This window comes from Ammodytes marinus (genome assembly GCF_949987685.1).
Source record: "Ammodytes marinus genome assembly, chromosome: 23".
NCBI lineage: Eukaryota > Metazoa > Chordata > Actinopteri > Uranoscopiformes > Ammodytidae > Ammodytes > Ammodytes marinus.
The window spans coordinates 21,307,187-21,329,391 of record NC_137227.1 but is presented as its reverse complement, the minus strand read 5'-3'; the positions used below and the strand labels follow the sequence as shown (position 1 = coordinate 21,329,391).

The window sequence follows — 22,205 nt, the reverse complement described above, 5'->3', positions numbered from 1 at the left end:
GTATTTTATATTATCTTAAAGGAGATGGAAGTGTGTGTGTGTGTGTGTGTGTGTGTGTGGGTCTCTGTGGGTCTCTGTGTGTGTGTGTGTGTGTGTGTGTGTGTGTGTGTGTGTGGGGATATGAGAAAAAACTTGTAACTTATTTTACTGTATCTTGAAGGAGAGGGAGTGTGTGTGTGTGTGTGTGTTTTTTAGTACTTTACTTAACATAACTTGTTTTATATTATCTTGCAGGAGAGGGACGTGTGTGTATTGTTTTAAGTGCCTAACCTTACTCATTGTATCTTTCAGGAGAGGGGCCTGAGGAGAGGAGAGGAGGGAGGAAGATGGCTTCCTCAGCGGGGAGCAAAGGAGACGATCGCTGGAAAGTTCATCAGCTGGAGAAGGACAAACTGGAGCTCACGACCGCACACAACCAGGAGGTAAGACACAAAAGAGTGTGTGTGTGTGTGTGTGTGTGTGTGTGTGTGTGTGTGAGAGAGAGTCTGTCTGTCTGTCTGTCTGTCTGTCTGATCACTCTGCTGACACACTGACACTCTCTGACTGTCTGTCTGTCTGTCTGTCTGTCTGTCTGTCTGTCTGTCTGTCTGCCTGCCTGCCTGTCTGTCTGTCTGTCTTACACCCCAAGAGGACAATACACATTATTCTGATTCTGTTTCTGGTTGAAGGTGATGTGGGTTGGAATCCAGCCCTGTCTAATAAAGCAACAAAAAAAATGCCCAAAAAAGTAATCTTAAAAAAACAAAAACAAGAGACTGTTCTGAATCAGAATCAGAAATACTTTATTGATGTTTTATTATATAAAAACACAAAAAACTTGATTGATCCCTGGAAAATATTCTGTTTGTTGCAGTTGCTCCAATTTAGAATAGGAACACATGTATAAAAGCAATTTAAGTCTTTTGAATATGTGCTTAATGCAGAGAACCCACTTGAGACTTCACTTCATACATTCCCCCAAACATTAAAAAGTTGGTTCAAAAAGTCTCATTTAATTTATGAAAATTAACAACATTAAAACAACTTGACAAAAACCTTAACCGAAAAATACTAAAATCAATAAAAATCAATTAACAAAACATCCAAACCATTACAAATTGATTAGTAAGGAACTTAAATCCAATAAAAAACTTTTACAACTTTATCAATAATCTTAAAAAGAACTTTACAACAACTCCAACACTTTTAAAACCTGTTGAAGCTGCTCTACAAAACCTTAAAGACAAACACTAGTTGACACTAAAACCCCTTAAAGATAACACAACAGAATCATCTAATCTAAAAACCACAAAAACAATATATGAAAACACATTTAAAACCCTTTAACTTCATAAAGAAAACACATATTAAGCTATTTACAATGGATTAGTAAGGAACAAAAATCTACTAAAAACATACTAAAACTGAACTAATAATCCTAAAAACAACTTTATAGCAACTAATAAACAAGGAACATTAATCTACTGAGAAATCTCACACACACACACACACACACACACACACACACACACACACACAGTGACACAGACACACACACACAGTGACACAGACACACACACACAGTGACACAGACACACACACACACACACACACACACACACACACACACACACACACACACACACACACACACACACACACACACACACACACACACACACACACACACACAGTAAACACCTCCCGAGGGCAGAACAAAGAAAGCAGCCTCTCTCTCTCTCTTTGGTTCTTAATCACCATTCATCCTCCGCGCCGCCGGCCGCGCAAGTGTGTGTGTGTGTGTGTGTGTGAATGCAGTTTTTCTTTTTTACAAATGTACAAATCTTAAAAACAACTTTATAGCATCTTGAACTCTTGAAAAACCTGCTGAATCTGCACTTAAAGCTGGGGTATGTGATTTCTGATTGGTCAAAGTTAACATGAGCTGTACACTTTGACCAATCAGAGCGAGGCTCCGATTCTCTGTTCTTATTTGCTGTTGGGACTGTCCATTCACTCTGGCACGACTTTGTTGGTGTAGAGCGTGTCAGGGAGGGACCATAGGGGAGGGACCAAAGGGAACAAGTGGAGCAGTTGAGGTATTTGGATTCGAATCTCTATCCCAACTGCCATTTTCTCCCCAAATCCTCCACCCCATCTTTAAATCTCGACTTGTAAACCTTCTTCCTTAAATCTCGTCCCTTCAATGACTTCTGTCTATTTGAGTTTAATGAACTCAGCAGTGTCTCCGGATCCAGTAAACCCGACTGTGAACCCAAGTCCAGCATGTAGCGGCACATAGGGCGGCTGAGTGAATTTGGTCTGGACTCTGTGGAGGAGAGTCATGGTCATGGTCCAGGTTTTAATGACGCTGTAGAAGGACAGAACACCTGCACTGTGATCCAGGTACACTCCTACTCTGGTGGACTCAGGATCTCCAGAGACCTCAGTATAATCATTGTTGTACCAAAAGGTATAACTGTCTGTGTAACAATCTAACGCCCAAGATTTGTCATTCTCTCCAAATGCACTTCCCTCCCCTGCTCTGCTGATATTCTCGTATGCGACTGCTATACGAACTCCTGCTCTCCACTCCACCTCCCAGTAACTGCGTCCAGTCAGACTTTTCTTACTCAGGACCTGAGGACAATCAGTGAATCTGTCTATGTGACTAGGATGAGACTCATCTTCATTCAGTTGTGTTGCTTTCCGGTTCCCCTCAGATAATGCCAGATCTTTGTGTGCTGTGTTTGGATCCAGTGTGATTTCACGTGAATATTTCAAGAAGTCAGCTCTGGTCTTGGGCTCTGGTTGTGACAGTAAAACATCGACTTGAGTCTCTGCCAGTGAGATGTTTGTCCATGTCTCTCTCAGGACGTCCTGTAGCTTATTTCTTACTTCTGACACAGGCGCTATAATGTCCTCAAAGTATCTCAAAGGACTGAATGGTGGGGTGTACTTATGTAGAAACTGGTTGTGATCGTCTGTCTCTGAGAGCGTCTTCAGCTCAGCGTCTCTCCTCTTCAGCTCAGCGATCTCCTGCTCCTGCTTCTTCTGAAGATCTCTGACTCGACTCACTTCAGTTTGCTGCTTTGATCTGAGCTTCTGCTTCAAGTCAGAGCGTCTTTTCTGGATGAGATGTATCAGCTCTGTGAAGGTCTTCTCACTGTGCTCCACTGCTTTATCAGCAGAGCCATTGATGGCATCCACCTCCTGTTGGAGAAGCTTCACATCTTTCTCTCTGTTCTGGATTCTCTGCTGGATGAAATAAAGAAAAAGAAAAAAGTCAAGAAAAGAAAACATCGAAAACCCTGAAAATTGAATAAGCAATCTACTAACCTGCTAAAACTTTACTTATTATCTTAAAAACAACTAAAACTCTTTAAAACCTGCTTTGCTATAAATCTATTCCAGGGTTTCCTGCAGAGCATTGTAGTTAAGCCTAAACTGCCCTTTAGTCTTTGTTCGCCTGTTGTTTGTTTACAATGTAAATTCAAGAGTCCAAGAGAAACTGGAAGAGATTCAAGTTTTATGCAACAATATTGAATTGACATCACTGCAGCACACATATTTCTTATAGCCCAGACTGTCTCAAAAATGATTATCTTCGTTCACTGTGCATTACAGGGTTGATGGTATACATCAGGGCTATTCAATAGGCGGCCCGCAAAGGAATATTTACTGGCCCCTGCCTTGACTACAGACCGACCCATGCGCAGTTATGACCATGGTCATAACTGCGCGAAAGGCCACGATCTGCAGTAAATAAATGTGCACATGTGTCTCCAAGCGTTTCTCTATTAGCTGCTCTGTGTATGCAGCTTTGCGCGCGCGATTGTACCGCAGTGTAAGTGTATGGTTCATTATTTGTATTTAGTGTGTCTGCATAATATTGCACCAGTAGAACTTTGCTTTGTACTGTCTGCATGTTTGCACAAAATTTGTACCAAAATTGCACAACTGTAAAGTCAGTGTCTGTAGTTTTTTTTGTATTCAAATAAGCAGTTGTTGTATTTCTGTACTGTGCATTGGCATCTTTGAGCAAAATACAGCCATGGTACAGCCACAGGCGCGGTGCCTCCCATGACCCTGGACAGTGACCCCTTGACAAACACATTTTTGGGGGGAAACACTTTAAGGTGTTGCGCTTAGAGTAGCCTACATTTATTTCTATGTTTTTTGATAAGCTGTTGCACTCTTAGTAAACCTAGGCCTACCTGTATTTTGATAAGCTGTTGCACTTAGAGTACATTTATTTCTATGTATTTTGATAAACTGTTGAAGAGTTAACCTATTGTGTTTTCCTGAACTGATAAGATTGTTAAACACTTAAACAACAGGCAGCCTATGTTAATCAAATAGGGATTTTTTTTGATAAGCTGGTGAACTCTATTTGATAAAATAAAGACAATATATGCACTCCTATGTCGTTGTAGTGTTTTACAGTATATGTAGCTATTGATGTGATGCTCATCAATTTTAGGCATTTTTTTCTGGCCCCTCATTTTGGATAATTTCCACCAACCGGCCCCCATTCAAAACTAATTGAATAGCCCTGGTATACATGCTCTATCAGTACGGCAGACATTTTCTATTACCTCATTTTCACGAGTCCTCTCCCGTTCCTCCAGTGACATGGGGTTTTCGCCCAGGACAGGCCTCGGGGTGAAAGTCTTCCTACACTGAGGGCAGCTGTAGGTTTCTGTCTCATCCTCTCCATCCCAGTGGGTTTTAATGCAACTCATGCAGTAGTTGTGTCCACAGGGAATTGTCACCTGATCAGTCTGTGGATCCAGACAGATCGAACAAGAGAAAGTTTCCCGGTCCAGCTGAACTGCTTGCTGCGCCATTTTAACTTTCACTGTCTAATATGTCCGAGCAGAAACAATCTCTGCGCTTCGAATGAAAAAAACTCCTCTCCCTAGTTTATACACTTCACACAATGTTGTTTACGCCCATTCTCATACCTGTAGGGGTGTGGAGGGGAGGGAAGCTATTAATAGCTTGTTATTGTGCAGCTCACTGCGCTAAGAGCAGGAGGAAGAGGGAACGGTTTCTGGTCTTACTGCATTCCATAAAGATGAGCTTTCTGTGAGAGACGGGGTGTGTGATCATTCATCGACTACATGCAGCAAGAATGTTTCAGTAAAGTTGATGGAGTTTTAACAAAGAATACATAAGATTTGTGTAAAGATTGTATACAGTATGAATGGACATTGTGTCAAAGTCAAATTATTTCAATAGCACATTTAAAAACATCAGTTGACTGTACAAGATACAATACAGAACAACATATAAGATACATAAAAAAGGGAGGAGTGTCAAAGTCTCAACTGTTGTTAAAGGCCAATGCAAAAAAAAGTGAATCTTCAGTTACGTTGTGTGGTCAATGTGCTGTATTACTGACTTTAGCTCTGACTCTCTGGACTCCAAACAGACGTTGCAGCTTGACTTGGCTTTAACACAAATGACTCATGACTTCACTTGGATTTTGAGCGTTTTATTTTGAAAATCCTTGATCCCTTCCCCCACGCCCAGACATCAATAGAGACTTCTGTTGTTTCAAAATAAGTCTCCCTTCATTTCCTGAATCAACAAACATTCCCTTCATTAAAAAACAACAACTTAACAACGAAAAACCATAAAAATCAAGAAATAAAAATCCAAACCATTAAAAAAGGAATTAGTAAGGAACTTAAATCCACTACAAACGTTATTGATAATCTTAAAAACAACTTTAAATCAACTACAACACTTTTAAAACCTGCTGAAGCTGAACTATAAACCTTAAAACAAACACTATATGACACTAAAACCTCTTAAAGATAACACAACAAAATCATCTAATCTAAAAACCACAAAAACATTATATGAAAAAACATTTAAGACCCTTTAGCTTCATAAAGAAAACACATCTTAAACTATTAAAAATATTAGTAAGGAACACAAATCTACTAAAAACATACTAAAACTGAACTAATAATCTTAAAAACAACTTAACAGCATCTAAAACCTTTTTAGAAACATGTCAAATATGTGCTTAAAACTTGACTTGATATCCTTGAAACCTTCCCCCAAGCCCAAACATTAGAAAGTCTGTTATTTATTAAAGTTTCCCTTTGTTTTCAGAATCAACTAATAAACTGTGTTCACATCAAATCAGGCTATTTGACGACATGCCACAGTTTTGTCCTCTGATGCTAAATGCTGCTTTTCTTCTTATCTATAAGTCCTTGATCTTTCTCTAAGTGTCTTTCGGTTGGTCACTGAAAGACGCCATTTTACGTAATTCGCTGTGGCATCATGACTTAGGGCTACGTTTCTCCAAAAGTTGAGAAGGTTGCTATTTTTTTTTTTTTGCCACAGCCGTTTTTTCAGGCAGCTAAAATGGACGGGCCTCATTCAAATTAATGGGAAAACCTGCATTTTGGCCGTATCGCCTGATTTGGTGTGAATACAGATTTTCTTTTTTACAAATGTACAAAGTGCTGAGAACCAAATATGTTGGCTTAAGGTAGATCTCTCTTAGGTAGGTCCTTTCTCTCTTAAGTTCCATACAGTGGAAGAGAAACAACAACATACAAATACATCCAAACAAATCTTCAACAATCATTTACAGTCAAGACTAGTGTCCATGTGTTTACGCAGAGAAATGTCAGTTCAGACTAAACTAAAGTCATCATGAGCAGTGATAGCCTCGATGGCTAATCAGATACAGGAAGGAGCGCCATCTGGCACCATCAACCATGCCACGGTAAAAGTCACTTAAACCCCCTTTCTTCCCCATTCTGATGCTCGGTTTCAACTTCAACAAGTTGTCCTGTCCAGGTCTACATGCCTTAATGCATTGAGTTCCTCAGAATCAGAATCAGAAAGGATGTTATTGCCAAGAAGGGTTTTACACCAACAAGGAATTTGTCTTGGTGAATAAGCTGCCATGTGATTGGAAGATTAGTTAAATGTGTTAACACAAAATTTAACTGGTGTACCTAATCAAGTGGCCGGTGAGTGTATGTTTAGTGAAAGAATGCCACAACAATCAGTTCTGAGTTCTCAGCAACAAACATGAAGACAAATAAGTTTTAGGATGTTTAACCCTTCAATGACTTCTGTCTATTTGAGTTGAATGAACTCAGCATATCCAGTACACAAGCTGCTTAAGCAAAATCCAGCATAGAGCGGCTGAGTGAATGTGGTCTGGCCTCTGTGGAGGAGAGTCATGGTCCCGGTTTCAGATACCCTGTAGAAGGACAGAACACCTGCACTGTGATCCAGGTACACTCCTATTCTGGAGGACTGAGGACCAAGGACGGGAGTATGGACACTGTTATGCCAAAATAAATGACCGTCTGAGAACTGAGGACCTGAGTACCAAAAGCTATTACTGTCTGTGTGACTACATAACGCCCAAGATTTGTCATTGAATCCAAATAGACTTTCCTTCCCTGCTCTGCTGATATTCTTGTATGCGACTGCTACAGAAACCATCACCCCTCTCCACTCCACCTCCAAGTAACAACGTCCAGTCAGACTCTCTTTACTCAGGGCCTGAGACCAATAAGTGAACATGCCTGTGTGACTACAATAATGATGTTCCCCACCCATGAATGTTGCTCTCCTGTTCCCCTCAGATAGTACCAGCTGTCTGTGTGCTGTGTTTGGATCCAGTGTGATTTCACGTGAATATTTCAAGAAGTCGGCTCTGGTCTTGGGCTCTGGCTGTGGCAGTAAAACACGCTCTTCAGGCTCTATCAGTGAGATGTTTGTCCATGTCTCTCTCAGGACGTCCTGTAGTTTCTCTCTGGCTTTTGACACAGCCGCTGTAACATCCTTAAAGTATCTCAGAGGACGGATGATGAAGCTGGATGAGTGTGTAGCTTCACTGAGTGCTGACAGTGAGCGGTAGTTGTGTAGAAACTGGTTGTGATCGTCTGTCTCTGAAAGCGTCTTCAGCTCAGCGTCTCTCCTCTTCAGCTCAGCGATCTCCTGCTCCAGCTTCTCCTGAAGATCTTTGACTCGACTCACTTCAGTTTGCTGCTTTGATCTGAGCTGCTGCTTCACATCAGAGCGTCTTTTCTGGATGAGATTGACCAGATCGCTAAAGATCTTCTCACTGTGCTCCACTGCTTTATCAGCAGAGCCGTTGATAGCCTCCACCTCCTGTTGGAGCAGCTTCACATCTTTCTGTCTGTGTTTGATTCTCTGCTGGACTTTTTTCCAACTTACATCAAGCTCCTTCTGCCTCTCCGCCCTTTCTGCTGCAGCTGAAACTGTGACGTGGCCTTTGTGTTCTTCCATTGAACACAGATAACAGATAGACTGCTGATCAGTACGGCAGAAGATCTTCATCACCTCATCATGACGAGGGCAGAGGTTCTCCTGGAGATTCCTGGAGGGCTCCACCAGCTTGTGTTTCTTTAATGGAGCAACTTCATAGTGAGGCTGGAGGTGTTTCTCACAGTAAGAGGCCACACACACCAGACAGGACTTAAGGGCTTTCAGTTTTCTCACAGTGCAGACGTCACAGGCCACATCTTCAGGTCCAGCATAGCAGTGATCAGCAGGAGCAGCTTGGAGTCCAGTCTTCTTCAGTTCCTCCACTAAATCTGCCAACATGGTGTTTTTCACCAACACAGGCCTCGGGACAAAGACTTTCCTGCACTGAGGGCAGCTGTGTTTTTGTTTCCGATCGTCTTTATTCCAGTGTGTTTTAATGCAGCTCATGCAGTAGTTGTGTCCACAGGGAATAGTCACCGGATCCTTCAGTAGATCCAGACAGATCGAACAAGAGAACGTTTCCCGGTCCAGCTGAACTCCTTGCTGCGCCATTTTAACTTTTCAGTGTCAAGTAGTGTCTAATATGTCCGAGCAGAAATTATTTATTTGCTTCAAATGAAAACAAATCTCCTCTCCTTCTGTTTTTGACTAACTGACTGCAGTGAATGAGGTTCATCAGTTTATACACTTCACACAATGATATGTTTACGCCCATTCTCATACCTGTACAGGTGTAGAGAGGAGGGAAGCTATTAATAGCTTGTTATTGTGCAGCTCTCTCTTTCTGGTTTTACTGCATTCCATAAAGATGAGCTTTTTGTGAGAGACAGGGTGTGTGATCATTCATCGACTACATGCAGCAAGAATGTTTCAGTAAAGTCAACGGAGTTTTAACAAAGCATAGATAAGAGTTGTGTAAAGATTGTATACAGTATGAATGGACATTGTGTGGTCAATGTGCTGTATTACTGGCTTAAGCTTTGACTCTCCAGACTCCAAACAGACGTTGCAGCTGGACTTGGCTTTAAGACAAATGACTCATGACCTCACTTGTATTTTGAGCGTTTTATTTTGAAAATCCTTGATCCCTTCCCCCAAGCCCAGACATCAATAGAGACTTCTGTTGTTTAAAAATAAGTCTCCCTTCATTTCCTGAATCAACAAACATTCCCTTCATTTAAAAAACAACAACTTAACAACGAAAAACCATAAAAATCAAGAAATAAAAATCCAAACCCTTAGAAGTGAATTAGTAAGGAACTTAAATCTACTACAAACGTTATTGATAATCTTAAAAACAACTTTAAATCAACTACAACACTTTTAAAACCTGCTGAAGCTGAACCATAAACCTTAAAGACAAACACTAGACACTAAAACCCCTTAAAGATAACACAACAAAATCATCTCATCTAAAAACCACAAAAACATTATATGAAAAAACATTTAAAACCCTTTAACTTCATAAAGAAAACAGATCTTAAGATATTTACTAAAGATATCTACTGAAAACCTACTAAAACTGAACTAATAATCTTAAAAACAACGTTACAGCATCTAAAACTTTTTTGGAAACCTGTCAAATATGTGCTTAAAACTTGACTTGATATCCTTGAAACCTTCCCCCAAGCCCAAACATTAGAAAGTCTGTTATTTATTAAAGTTTCCCTTTGTTTTCCGAATCAACTAATAAACTGTGCTCACATCAAATCAGGCTACTCGACAAAATGCCACAGTGTTGTCCTCTGATGCTAAATGCTGCTTTTCTTCTTATCTATAAGTCCTTGATCTTTCTCTAAGTGTCTTTCGGTTGGTCAGTGAAAGACGCCCCCTTACGTAATTAAATTCAAGGATAAAAACACAAGAGTTTAAGCTTCTCTGCCTTCAACTATTTCTGTCTATTTGAGTTGAATGAACTCAGCAGAAGATCCAGGATACCAGATGTCTATCCCAACTCCAGCATAGAGCGGCTGAGTGAATGTGGTCTGGACTCTGTGGAGGAGAGTCATGGTCTTGGTGTCAGAGACGCTGTAGAAGGACAGAACACCTGCACTGTGATCCAGGTACACTCCTATTCTGGAGGACTGAGGACCTAGGACGGGAGTTTGGACATCGTTGTGCCAAAATAAATAACTGTCTGTGTGACATTCTAACAACCACGATTTGTCATTGTATCCAAATCGACTTTCATACCCTGCTCTGCTGATATTCTCGTATGCGACTGCTATACGAACTCCTGCTCTCCACTCCACCTCCCAGTAACTACGTCCAGTCAGACTCTCTGTACTCAGGGCCTGATGATGATCTGTGAACATGCCTGTGTGACTACAATAATACTGTTCTTGACCCGTGAATGTTGCTCTCCTGTTCCCCTCAGATAATAACAGATCTTTGTGTGCTGTGTTTGGATCCAGTGTGATTTCACTTGAATATTTCAAGAAGTCGGCTCTGGTCTTGGGCTCTGGCTGTGGCAGTAAAACACGCTCTTCAGTCACTATCAGTGAGATGTTTGTCCATGTCTCTCTCAGGACGTCCTGTAGTTTCTCTCTGGCTTCTAACACAGCCGCTGTCACGTCCTCAAAGTATCTCAGAGGACGGATGTTGATGCTGGATGATTGTGTAGCTTCACTGAGTGCTGACAGTGAGCGGTAGTTACGTAGAAACTGGTTGTGATCGTCTGTCTCTGAAAGCGTCTTCAGCTCAGCGTCTCTCCTCTTCAGCTCAGTGATCTCCTGCTCCAGCTTCTCCTGAAGATCTCTGACTCGACTCACTTCAGTTTCCTGCTTTGATCTGAGCTGCTGCTTCACATCAGAGCGTCTTTTCTGGATGAGACGGATCATCTGAGCGAAGGTCTTCTCACTGTGCTCCACTGCTTTATCGGCAGAGCCATTGATAGCCTCCACCTCCTGTTGAAGAACCTTCACATCTTTCTCTCTGTCCTGGATTCTCTGCTGGACTTTTTGTTGACTCACTTGGAGCTCCTTCTGCCTCTCAGTGCGTTCTGCTGCAGCTGACACTGTGACGTGGCCTTTGTGTTCTTCCATTGAACACAGATAACAGATACACTGCTGATCTGTACGGCAGAAAATCTTCATCACCTCGTCATGACGAGGGCAGAGGTTCTCCTGGAGATTCTTTAAGGGCTCCACCAGCTTGTGTTTCTTTAATGGAGCCACATCATAATGAGGCTGGAGGTGTTTCTCACAGTAAGAGGTCAAACACACCAGACAGGACTTGAAGGCTTTCAGCTTCCTCCCAGTACAGACGTCACAGGCCACATCTTCAGGTCCAGCATAGCAGTGATCAGCAGGAGCAGCTTGGAGTCCAGTCTTCTTCAGTTCCTCCACTAAATCTGCCAACATGGTGTTTTTCACCAACACAGGCCTCGGGACAAAGACTTTCCTGCACTGAGGGCAGCTGTGTTTTTGTTTCCGATCGTCTTTATTCCAGTGGGTTTTAATGCAGCTCATGCAGTAGTTGTGTCCACAGGGAATAGTCACCGGATCCGTCAGTAGATCCAGACAGATCGAACAAGAGAAAGTTTCCCGGTCCAGATGAACTCCTTGCTGCGCCATTTTAACTTTTCAGTGTCAAGTAGTGTCTGATATATCCGAGCAGAAATTATTTATTTGCTTCAAATGAAAACCAGTCTCCTCTCCTTCTGTTTTCGGCTAACTGACTGCAGTGAATGAGGTTCATCAGTTTATACACTTCACACAATGATATGTTTACGCCCATTCTCATACCTGTACAGGTGTAGAGAGGAGGGAAGCTATTAATAGCTTGTTATTGTGCAGCTCTCTGCACTAAGAGCAGGAGGAAGAGGGAAGGGTTTCTGGTGTTACTGCATTCCATAAAGATGAGCTTTTTGTGAGAGACAGGGTGTGTGATCATTCATCTACTACATGCAGCAAGAATGTTTCAGTAAAGTTGATGGAGTTTTAACAAAGAATAAATAAGAGTTGTTTAAGATTGTATATGACTGAACATTGTGTCAAAGTCAAATGTATTTCTATAGCACATTTAAAAACATCAGTTGACCAAAGTGCTGTACAAGATACAATACAGAACAACATATAAGATACATAAAAGAAAGGGAGGAGTGTCAGAGTCTCAACTGTTGTTAAAGGCCAATGCAAAAAAAGTGAGTCTTCAGCAACATTGTGTGGTCAATGTGCTGTATTACTGACTTTACCTCTGACTCTCCAGACTCCAAACAGACTTTGCAGCTGGACTTGGCTTTAACACAAATGACTCATGACTTCACTTGGATTTTGAGCGTTTTATTTTGAAAATCCTTGATCCCTTCCCCCAAGCCCAGACATCAATAGAGACTTCTGTTGTTTCAAAATAAGTCTCCCTTCATTTCCTGAATCAACAAACATTCCCTTCATTTAAAAACAACAACTTAACAACGAAAAACCATAAAAATCAAGATATAAAAATCCAAACCCTTAGAAGTGAATTAGTAAGGAACTTAAATCCACTACAAACGTTATTGATAATCTTAAAAACAACTTTAAATCAACTACAACACTTTTAAAACCTGCTGAAGCTGAACTATAAACCTTAAAGACAAACACTAGACACTAAAACCCCTTAAAGATAACACAACAGAATCATCTCATCTAAAAACCACAAAAACAATATATGAAAACACATTTAAATCCCTTTAACTTCATAAAGAAAACAGATCTTAAGCTATTAACAATGGATTAGTAAGGAACATTAATCTACTGAGAAATCTCTACGAATGCAGTTTTATTTTTTATTTTTTTTACAAATGTACAAAGTGCTGAGAACCAAATATGGAGGATAAAGGAAGGTCTCTCTTAGGCAGGTCCTTTCTCTCTACAGACCCATGCAGTGGAAGAGAAACAACAACATACAAATACATCCAAACAAATCTTCAGCAATCATTTACAGTCAAGGGAAGTGTCCATGTCTTTATGCAGAGAAATGTCAGTTCAGCCAAACTAAAGTCATCATGAGCAGTGATAGTTAAACAGATACAGGAAGGAGCGCCCGTCTGGCACCATCAACCATGCCACCTTCAAAGTCACTTAAAACCCCTTTCTTCCCCATTCTCTTGCGGTTTGAACTTCAACAAGTTGTCCTGTCCAGGTCTACATGCCTAAATGCATTGAGTTGCTGCCATGTGATTGGCTGATTAGTTAAATGTGTTAACAAGATATTGAACCAGTGTTCCTAATAAAGTGGCCGGTGAGTCTATGTGTAGTGAAGAAAAGCCACAACAATCAGCTCTCAGCAACAAACATGAAGACAAATAAGTTTTAGGATGTTTAACCCGCTGTCCCTTCAATGACTTCTGCCTATTTGAGTTTAATGAACTCAGCAGTGTCTCCAGATGCAGGAACCCAGTTAAACCTAATACCAGCGTGTAGTGGCTCCTGAGTGAATGTGGTCTGGACTCTGTGGAGGAGAGTCATGGTCTCGGTTTCAGAGACGCTGTAGAAGGACAGAACACCTGCACTGTGATCCAGGTACACTCCTACTCTGGAGGACTGAGGACCTGAGACTTCAGTATGGACATTGTTGTACCAAAATAAATAACCGTCTGTGTCACAATATAACGCCCACGATTTGTCAGTGAATCCAAATACACTTTCAATCCCTGCTCTGCTGATATTCTTGTATGAGACTGCTACAGAAACTATTCCCCTTCTCAACTCCACCTCCAAGTAACAACGTCCAGTCAGACTCTCTGTACTCAGGACCTGAGGATATGTAGTGAATATGCCTGTGTGACTACAATAATACTGTTCTTGACCCGTGAATGTTGCTCTCCTGTTCCCCTCAGATAATACCAGAACTTTGTGTGCTGTGTTTGGATCCAGTGTGATTTTACTTGAATATTTCAAGAAGTCAGCTCTGGTCTTGGGCTCTGGCTCTGGCAGTAAAACATCCACTGCAGGCTCTATCGGTGAGATGTTTGTCCATGTCTCTCTCAGGACATCCTGTAGCTTCTCTCTGGCTATTGACACAGCCGCTGTCACGTCCTCAAAGTATCTCAGAGGACGGATGATGATGCTGGATGTAGATTCACTGAGTGCAGACAGTGAGGTGTAGTTACGTAGAAACTGGTTGTGATCGTCTGTCTCTGAAAGCGTCTTCAGCTCAGCGTCTCTCCTCTTCAGCTCAGCGATCTCCTGCTCCAGCTTCTCCTGAAGATCTCTGACTCGACTCACTTCAGTTTGCTGCTTTGCTCTGAGCTGCTGCTTCACATCAGAGATGATTTTCTGGATGAGACAGATCAGCTCGACGAAGGTCTTCTCACTGTGCTCCACTGCTTTATCAGCAGAGCCATTGATGGCATCCACTTCCCGTTGGAAAACCTTCATATTTTTCTGTCTGTGTTTAATTCTCTGTTGGACTTTTTGTCGACTCACTCTGAGTTCCTTCTGCCTCTCCGCCCGCTCTTCTGCAGCTGACACTGTGACGTGGCCTTTGTGTTCATTCAAAAAACACAGATAACAGATACACTGCTGATCACTACGGCAGAAAATCTTCATCACCTCGTCATGACGAGGGCAGAGGTTCTCCTGGAGATTCTTTAAGGGCTCCACCAGCTTGTGTTTCTTTAATGGAGCAACTTCATAGAGGCTGGAGGTGTTTCTCACAGTAAGAGGCCAAACACACCAGACAGGACTTGAAGGCTTTCAGCTTCCTCCCAGTACAGACGTCACAGGCCACATCTTCAGGTCCAGCATAGCAGTGATCAGCAGGAGCAGCTTGGAGTCCAGTCTTCTTCAGCTCCTCCACTAAATCTGCCAACATGGTGTTTTTCACCAACACAGGCCTCGGGACAAAGACTTTCCTGCACTGAGGGCAGCTGTGCTTCTGTTTCCGATCGTCTTTATTCCAGTGGGTTTTAATGCAGCTCATGCAGTAGTTGTGTCCACAGGGAATAGTCACCGGATCCTTCAGTAGATCCAGACAGATTGAACAAGAGAAAGTTTCCCGGTCCAGCTGAACTCCTTGCTGCGCCATTTTAACTTTCACTGTCTGATATATCCGAGCAGAAACGATCTCTGCGCTTTGAATGAAAACAAGTCTCCTCTCCTTCTGTTTTTGGCGAACTGACTGCAGTGAATGAGGTTCATCAGTTCAATGCACTTTACACAATGTTGTTTACGGCCATCATTCTCATACCTGTACAGACGAGGGAACATATAAAAAGCAGGAAGGATTTCAGGCTTTACTTCATTCCACCAAGATAAGCTTTTTATGAGAGACGTGGTGTGTTATCAATCATCTACTACATGCAGTAAGAATATTTCACTAAAGTTGACGGACTTCTAGCAGGGAATAAAGTAGCGTTGTGTAAAGCTTTTATATGACTGGACATTGTGTGGTCAATGTGCTGCATTACTGACTGTAAGAGCAGGAGGAAGAAGGAAGTGTTCTCTGCTCTTACTGCATTCCATAAAGACTTTCAGGCCTCACTGCATTTTAGCTTTTTGTGAGAGACTGGGTGTGTTATCTCTCCTCTCTGACATGCAGTAAGAATGTTTCAGCAAAGTTGATGGAGTTTTAACAAAGAATAAATAAGAGTTGTGTAAAGATTGTATACAGTATGAATGGAAAGTGTGTGGTCAATGTGCTGTATTACTGGCTTTACCTTGGACTCTCCAGACTCCAAACAGACGTTGCAGCTGGACTTGGCTTTAACACAAATGACTCATGACTTCACTTGGATTTGGAGCGTTTTATTTTGAAAATCCTTAAGCCCTTCCCCCAAGCCCAGACATCAATAGAGACTTCTGTTGTTTCAAAATAAGTCTCCCTTCATTTCCTGAATCAACAAACATTCCCTTCATTTGAAAACAACAACTTAACAACGAAAAACCAAAAAAATCAAGAAATAAAAATCCAAACCATTAGAAGTGAATTAGTAAGGAACTTAAATCTACTACAAACGTTATTAATAATCTTAAAAACAACTTTAAATCAACTACAACACTTTTAAAACCTGCTGAAGCTGAACTATAAACCTTAAAGACAAACACTAGTTGACACTAAAACCCCTTAAAGATAACACAACAAAATCATCTCATCTAAAAACCACAAAAATATTATATGAAAAAATATTTAAATCCCTTTAACTTCATAAAGAAAACAGATCTTAAACTATTAACAATGGATTAGTAAGGAAGATACTCATCTACTGAGAAATCTCTACGAATGCAGTTTTTTATCTTTTTTTACAAATATACAAAGTGCTGAGAACCAAATATGGAGGATAAAGGAAGGTCTCTCTTAGGTAGGTCCTTTCTCTCTACAGACCCATGCAGTGGAAGAGAAACAACAACATACAAATACATCCAAACAAATCTTCATCAATCATTTACAGTCAAGGGAAGTGTCCATGTCTTTATGCAGAGAAATGTCAGTTCAGCTAAACTAAAGTCATCATGAGCAGTGATAGTCTCCATGGCTAATCAGACACAGGAAGAAGACCCACCTAAGGACACTCAAATATTTACACAACAAAGAATAAGATATCAAAGTCCCAACCTGTCACTTTTAGCCCTTTTATGCATACAACATACTAAACAATGTTACAGCATTTTGCCAGGAATGGGGTCATGTGTGAATGAAAGCCAGAATCCCTGCAATTTCCTGGGTCAAGACCTAGTTACATTGAAGGGAATTTCCGGGGAAGGCTGTGGTGTGAACGTCAGCCAGAAAATCGCTGGAAAGGGCACGTACTTATGTCCTTCTATCCGTTCGATGAAAGATGGCACTGATGACATATTTAATCTGCAATTTGTTTACAATAGCAGCAGCGCCTTGAAACCACACCCAAATACCAAGTTTAAGGATGAATACACAGAGTTTCACCCACTGTCCCTTCAATGACTTCTGTCTATTTGAGTTTAATGAACTCAGCAGTAGCTCCATCAGACCAAAGCCAAACTCCAGCATAGAGCGGTTGAGTGAATGTGGTCTGGACTCTGTGGTGGAGAGTCATGGTCCTGGTTTCAGAGACGCTGTAGAAGGACAGAACACCTGCACTGTGATCCAGGTACACTCCTATTCTGGAGGACAGAGGACCTAGGACGGGAGTAGGGACACTGTTATGCCAAAATGAATAACTGTTTGTGTGACATTCTAACAACCACGATTTGTCATTGGATCCAAATCCACTTTCTCGCCCTGCTCTGCTGATATTCTTGTATGAAACTGCTATACGAACTCTTGGTCTCCACTTCACCTCCCAGTAACAACGTCCAGTCAGACTCTCTTTACTCAGGACCTGATGACTATCTGTGAACATGCCTTTGTGACGAAAATAATAACGTTCTTGACCCGTGAATGTTGCTCTCCTGTTCCCCTCAGATAATACCAGATCTTTGTGTGCTGTGTTTGGATCAAGTGTAATGTCACGTGAATATTTCAAGAAGTCGGCTCTGGTCTTGGGCTCTGGCTGTGGCAGTAAAACACGTTCTTCAGTCTCTATCAGTGAGATGTTTGTCCATGTCTCTCTCAGGACGTCCTGGAGTTTATCTCTGTCTTCTGACACAGCCACTGTCACGTCCTCAAAGTATCTCAGAGGACGGATGATGATGCTGGATGATTGTGTAGATCCACTGAGTGGTGGCAGTGAGCGGTAGTTGTGTAAAAACTGGTTGTGATCGTCTGTCTCTGACAGCGTCTTCAGCTCAGCGTCTCTCCTCTTCAGCTCAGTGATCTCCTGCTCCAGCTTCTCCTGAAGATCTCTGACTCGACTAACTTCAGTTTCCTGCTTTGCTCTGAGCTTCTGCTTCACATCAGAGCGTCTTTTCAGGATGAGACGGATCAGCTCTGCGAAGGTCTTCTCACTGTGCTCCACTGCTTTATCAGCAGAGCCATTGATAGCCTCCACCTCCTGTTGGAGCAGCTTCACATCTTTCTCTCTGTTCTGGATTCTCTGCTGGACTTTTTGTTGACTCACTCTGAGTTCCTTCTGCCTCTCAGCCCGTTCTGCTGCAGCTGACACTGTGTCGTGACCTTTGTGTTCGTCCATTGAACACAGATAACAGATAGACTGCTGATCACTACGGCAGAAAATCTTCATCACCTCATCATGACGAGGGCAGAGGTTCTCTTGGAGATTCTTGGAGGGCTCCACCAGCTTGTGTTTCTTTAATGGAGCCACATCATAATGAGGCTGGAGGTGTTTCTCACAGTAAGAGGCCAAACACACCAGACAGGACTTAAGGGCTTTCAGCTTCCTCCCAGTGCAGACGTCACAGGCCACATCTTCAGGTCCAGCATAGCAGTGATCAGCAGGAGCAGCTTGGAGTCCAGTCTTCTTCAGTTCCTCCACTAAATCTGCCAACATGGTGTTTTTCACCAACACAGGCCTCGGGACAAAGACTTTCCTGCACTGAGGGCAGCTGTGTTTTTGTTTCCGATCGTCTTTATTCCAGTGTGTTTTAATGCAGCTCATGCAGTAGTTGTGTCCACAGGGAATAGTCACCGGATCCGTCAGTAGATCCAGACAGATCGAACAAGAGAAAGTTTCCCGGTCCAGCTGAACTGCTTGCTGTGCCATTTTAACTTTCACTGTCTAATATATCCGAGCAGAAACGATCTCTGCGCTTTGAATGAAAACAAGTCTCCTCTCCTTCTGTTTTTGACTAACTGACTGCAGTGAATGAGGTTCATCAGTTTATACACTTCACACAATGATATGTTTACGCCCATTCTCATACCTGTAGAGGTGTGGAGGGGAGGGAAGCTATTAATAGCTTGTTATTGTGCAGCTCTCTGCACTAAGAGCAGGAGGAAGAGGGAAGGGTTTCTGGTGTTACTGCATTCCATAAAGATGAGCTTTTTGTGAGAGACAGGGTGTGTGATCATTCATCTACTACATGCAGCAAGAATGTTTCAGTAAAGTTGATGGACTTTTAACAAAGAATAAATAAGAGTTGTTTAAGATTGTATATGACTGAACATTGTGTCAAAGTCAAAATTATTTCTATAGCACATTTAAAAACATCAGTTGACTGTACAAGATACAATACAAAACTACATATAAGATACATAAAAAAAGGGAGGAGTGTCAGAGTCTCAACTGTTGTTAAAGGCCAATGCAAAAAAAAGTGAGTCTTCAGCTACGTTGTGTGGTCAATGTGCTGCTTATAATGGTGCTGCCTTCTTGGCCAGGTCATTCTTGAAAAAGAGATTTTAATCTCAATACATTTTACCTGGTTAAATAAAGGATATTGATTGATTGATTGATAACTGACATTAGCTTTGACTCCCTAGACTCCAAACAGACGTTGCAGCTGGACTTGGCTTTAAGACAAACGACTCATGACTTCACTTGGATTTTGAGCGTTTTATTTTGAAAATCCTTGATCCCTTCCCCCAAGCCCAGACATCAGTAGAGACTTCTGTTGTTTCAAAATAAGTCTCCCTTCATTTCCTGAATCAACAAACATTCCCTTCATTTAAAAACAACAACTTAACAATGAAAAACCATAAAAATCAAGAAATAAAAATCCAAACCATTAGAAGTGAATTAGTAAGGAACTTAAATCTACTACAAACGTCATTAATAATCTTAAAAACAACTTTAAATCAACTACAACACTTTTAAAACCTGCTGAAGCTGAACTATAAACCTTAAAGACAAACACTAGATGACACTAAAACCCCTTAAAGATAACACAACAGAATCATCTCATCTAAAAACCACAAAAACAATATATGAAAAAACATTTAAGACCCTTTAACTTCATAAAGAAAACAGATCTTAAGCTATTTACAATGGATTTAGTAAGGAACACAAATCTACTAAAAACCTACTAAAACTGAACTAATAATCTTAAAAACAACTTAACATCAACTAAAACTCTTTCCAAAACCTGCTGAATATGCACTTTAATCTTGACTTATCATGAAAATCCTTGAAACCTTCCCCCAAGCCCAAACATTAGAAAGTCTGTTATTTATTAAAGTTTCCCTTTGTTTTCTGAATCAACTAATAAGCTGCGTTCACATCACATCAGGCTATTCGACGAAATGCCACAGTGTTGTCCTCTGATGCTAGATGCTGCTTTTCTTCTTATCTATAAGTCTTTGATCTTTCTCTATGTGTCTTTCGGTTGGTCACTGAAAGACGCCCCCGTATGTAATTTGCTGTGGCATCATGACTTAGGGCTACGTTTCTCCAAAAGTTGAGAAGGTTGCTATTTTTTTTTTTACCACTGCCATTTTTTCAGGCAGCTTAAAGAGATGGGCTTCTTTCACATTAATGAGAGAACCTGTGTTTTTCGCCGGATCGCCTGATTTGGTGGGAATACAGTTTTTCCTTGTTTACAAATGTACAAAGTGCTGAGAACCAATGTTGGCTTAAGGTAGATCTCTCTTAGGTAGGTCCTTTCTCTCTTAAGTTCCATACAGTGGAAGAGAAACAACAACATACAAATACATCCAAACAAATATTCAACAATAATTTTGAGCAAAGAGAAGTGTCCATGTCTTTATGCAGATACATGTCAGTTCAGCTAAACTAAAGTCATCATGAGCAGTGATAGTTAAACAGACACAGGAAGGAGCGCCCGTCTGGCACCATCAACCATGCCACCTTCAAAGTCACTTAAACCCCTTTCTTCCCCATTCTGTTGCTCGGTATGAACTTCAACAAGTTGTCCTGTCCAGGTCTACATGCCTAACTGCATTGAGTTGCTGCCATGTGATTGTGTATGTTAACAAGATATTGAACCAGTGTACCCATAATAAAGTGGCCGGTGAGTGTATGTGTAGTGAAGAAAAGCCACAACAATCAGCTCTCAGCAACAAACATGAAGACAAATAAGTTTTAGGATGTTTAACCCGCTGTCCCTTCAATGACGTCTGCCTATTTGAGTTTAATGAACTCAGCAGTGTCTCCAGATGCAGTAAACCAGTCTATCCCAACTCCAGCATAGAGCGGCTGAGTGAATGTGGTCTGGACTCTGTGGAGGAGAGTCATGGTCTTGGTTTCAGAGACGCTGTAGAAGGACAGAACACCTGCTCTGTGATCCAGGTACACTCCTACTCTGGAGGACTGAGGACCTGAGACATCAGTATGGGCACTGTTGTACCCAAAGCTATTACTGTGTGTGTGACTAGTTAACGCCCAAGATTTGTCATTGAATCCAAATACACTTTCTCGCCCTTCTCTGCTGATATTCTTGTATGCGACTGCTACATAAACCATCACCCCTCTCCACTCCACCTCCAAGTAACAACGTCCAGTCAGACTCTCTTTACTCAGGGCCTGAGGCCAATAACTGAACATGCCTGTGTGACTACAATAATACTGTTCATAACCCGTGAATGTTGCTCTCCTGTTCCCCTCAGATAATACCAGATGTCTGTGTGCTGTATTTGGATCCAGTGTGATGTCACGTGAATATTTCAAGAAGTCAGCTCTGGTCTTGGGCTCTGGCTCTGGCAGTAAAACACGCTCTTCAGGCTCTACCAGTGAGATGTTTGTCCATGTCTGTCTCAGGACGTCCTGTAGTTTATCTCTGTCTTCTGACACAGCCGCTGTAACATCCTTAAAGTATCTCAGAGGACGGATGTTGAAGCTGGATGATTGTGTAGCTTCACTGAGTGCTGACAGTGAGCGGTAGTTGTGTAAAAACTGGTTGTGATTGTCTGTCTCTGAAAGCGTCTTCAGCTCAGTATCTTTCTTCTTCAGCTCAGTGATCTCCTGCTCCAGCTTCTTCTGAAGATCTTTGACTCGACTCACTTCAGTTTCCTGCTTTGATCTGAGCTTCTGCTTCAAATCAGAGCGTCTTTTCTGGATGAGACGGATCAGCTCTGCGAAGGTCTTCTCACTGTGCTCCACTGCTTTATCAGCAGAGCCATTGATAGCCTCCACCTCCTGTTGGAGAACCTTCACATCTTTCTCTCTGTTCTGGATTCTCTGCTGGACTTTTTGTCGA

The 22,205-nt window shown here is 41.6% G+C and overlaps 3 protein-coding genes across 3 annotated transcripts in view; all 3 read right to left on the bottom strand.

The window, feature by feature from the left end:
• Nucleotides 1–836: 836 nt before the first annotated feature.
• On the bottom strand, nucleotides 837–8,848 carry LOC307269027 (E3 ubiquitin/ISG15 ligase TRIM25-like). Its single transcript, XM_080051850.1, has 4 exons — nucleotides 7,128–8,848; nucleotides 4,933–4,946; nucleotides 4,578–4,844; nucleotides 837–3,237 (listed from the first exon to the last, which is right to left on the bottom strand). The coding sequence occupies exons 1-4, from the start codon at nucleotides 8,806–8,808 to the stop codon at nucleotides 2,197–2,199; spliced, it is 3,003 nt and encodes a 1,000-aa protein (XP_079907976.1). The 5' UTR covers nucleotides 8,809–8,848; the 3' UTR covers nucleotides 837–2,196.
• A 1,306-nt stretch (nucleotides 8,849–10,154) lies between these two features.
• LOC307269026 (tripartite motif-containing protein 16-like) lies at nucleotides 10,155–15,267 on the bottom strand (the record flags this gene model as incomplete). The annotated part of the gene is made up of 2 exons (XM_080051849.1): nucleotides 10,155–11,444; nucleotides 14,881–15,267. 2 exons carry the CDS (start codon nucleotides 15,265–15,267, stop codon nucleotides 10,155–10,157), a joined length of 1,677 nt encoding a protein of 558 aa, XP_079907975.1.
• A 1,831-nt stretch (nucleotides 15,268–17,098) lies between these two features.
• Nucleotides 17,099–22,205, bottom strand: part of LOC307269025 (uncharacterized protein) — a gene marked incomplete at its 5' end in the record, with an annotated part of 5,715 nt that continues 608 nt past the window's right edge. The window contains 3 exons of the mRNA XM_080051848.1: nucleotides 17,099–18,832; nucleotides 18,978–19,032; nucleotides 21,150–22,205. The exon at nucleotides 21,150–22,205 is cut by the window's right edge and continues 608 nt beyond it. Coding sequence (XP_079907974.1) covers nucleotides 17,147–18,832; nucleotides 18,978–19,032; nucleotides 21,150–22,205 — 2,797 coding nt within the window. The 3' untranslated portion in view covers nucleotides 17,099–17,146. The remainder of the gene's footprint in view (nucleotides 18,833–18,977; nucleotides 19,033–21,149) is intronic.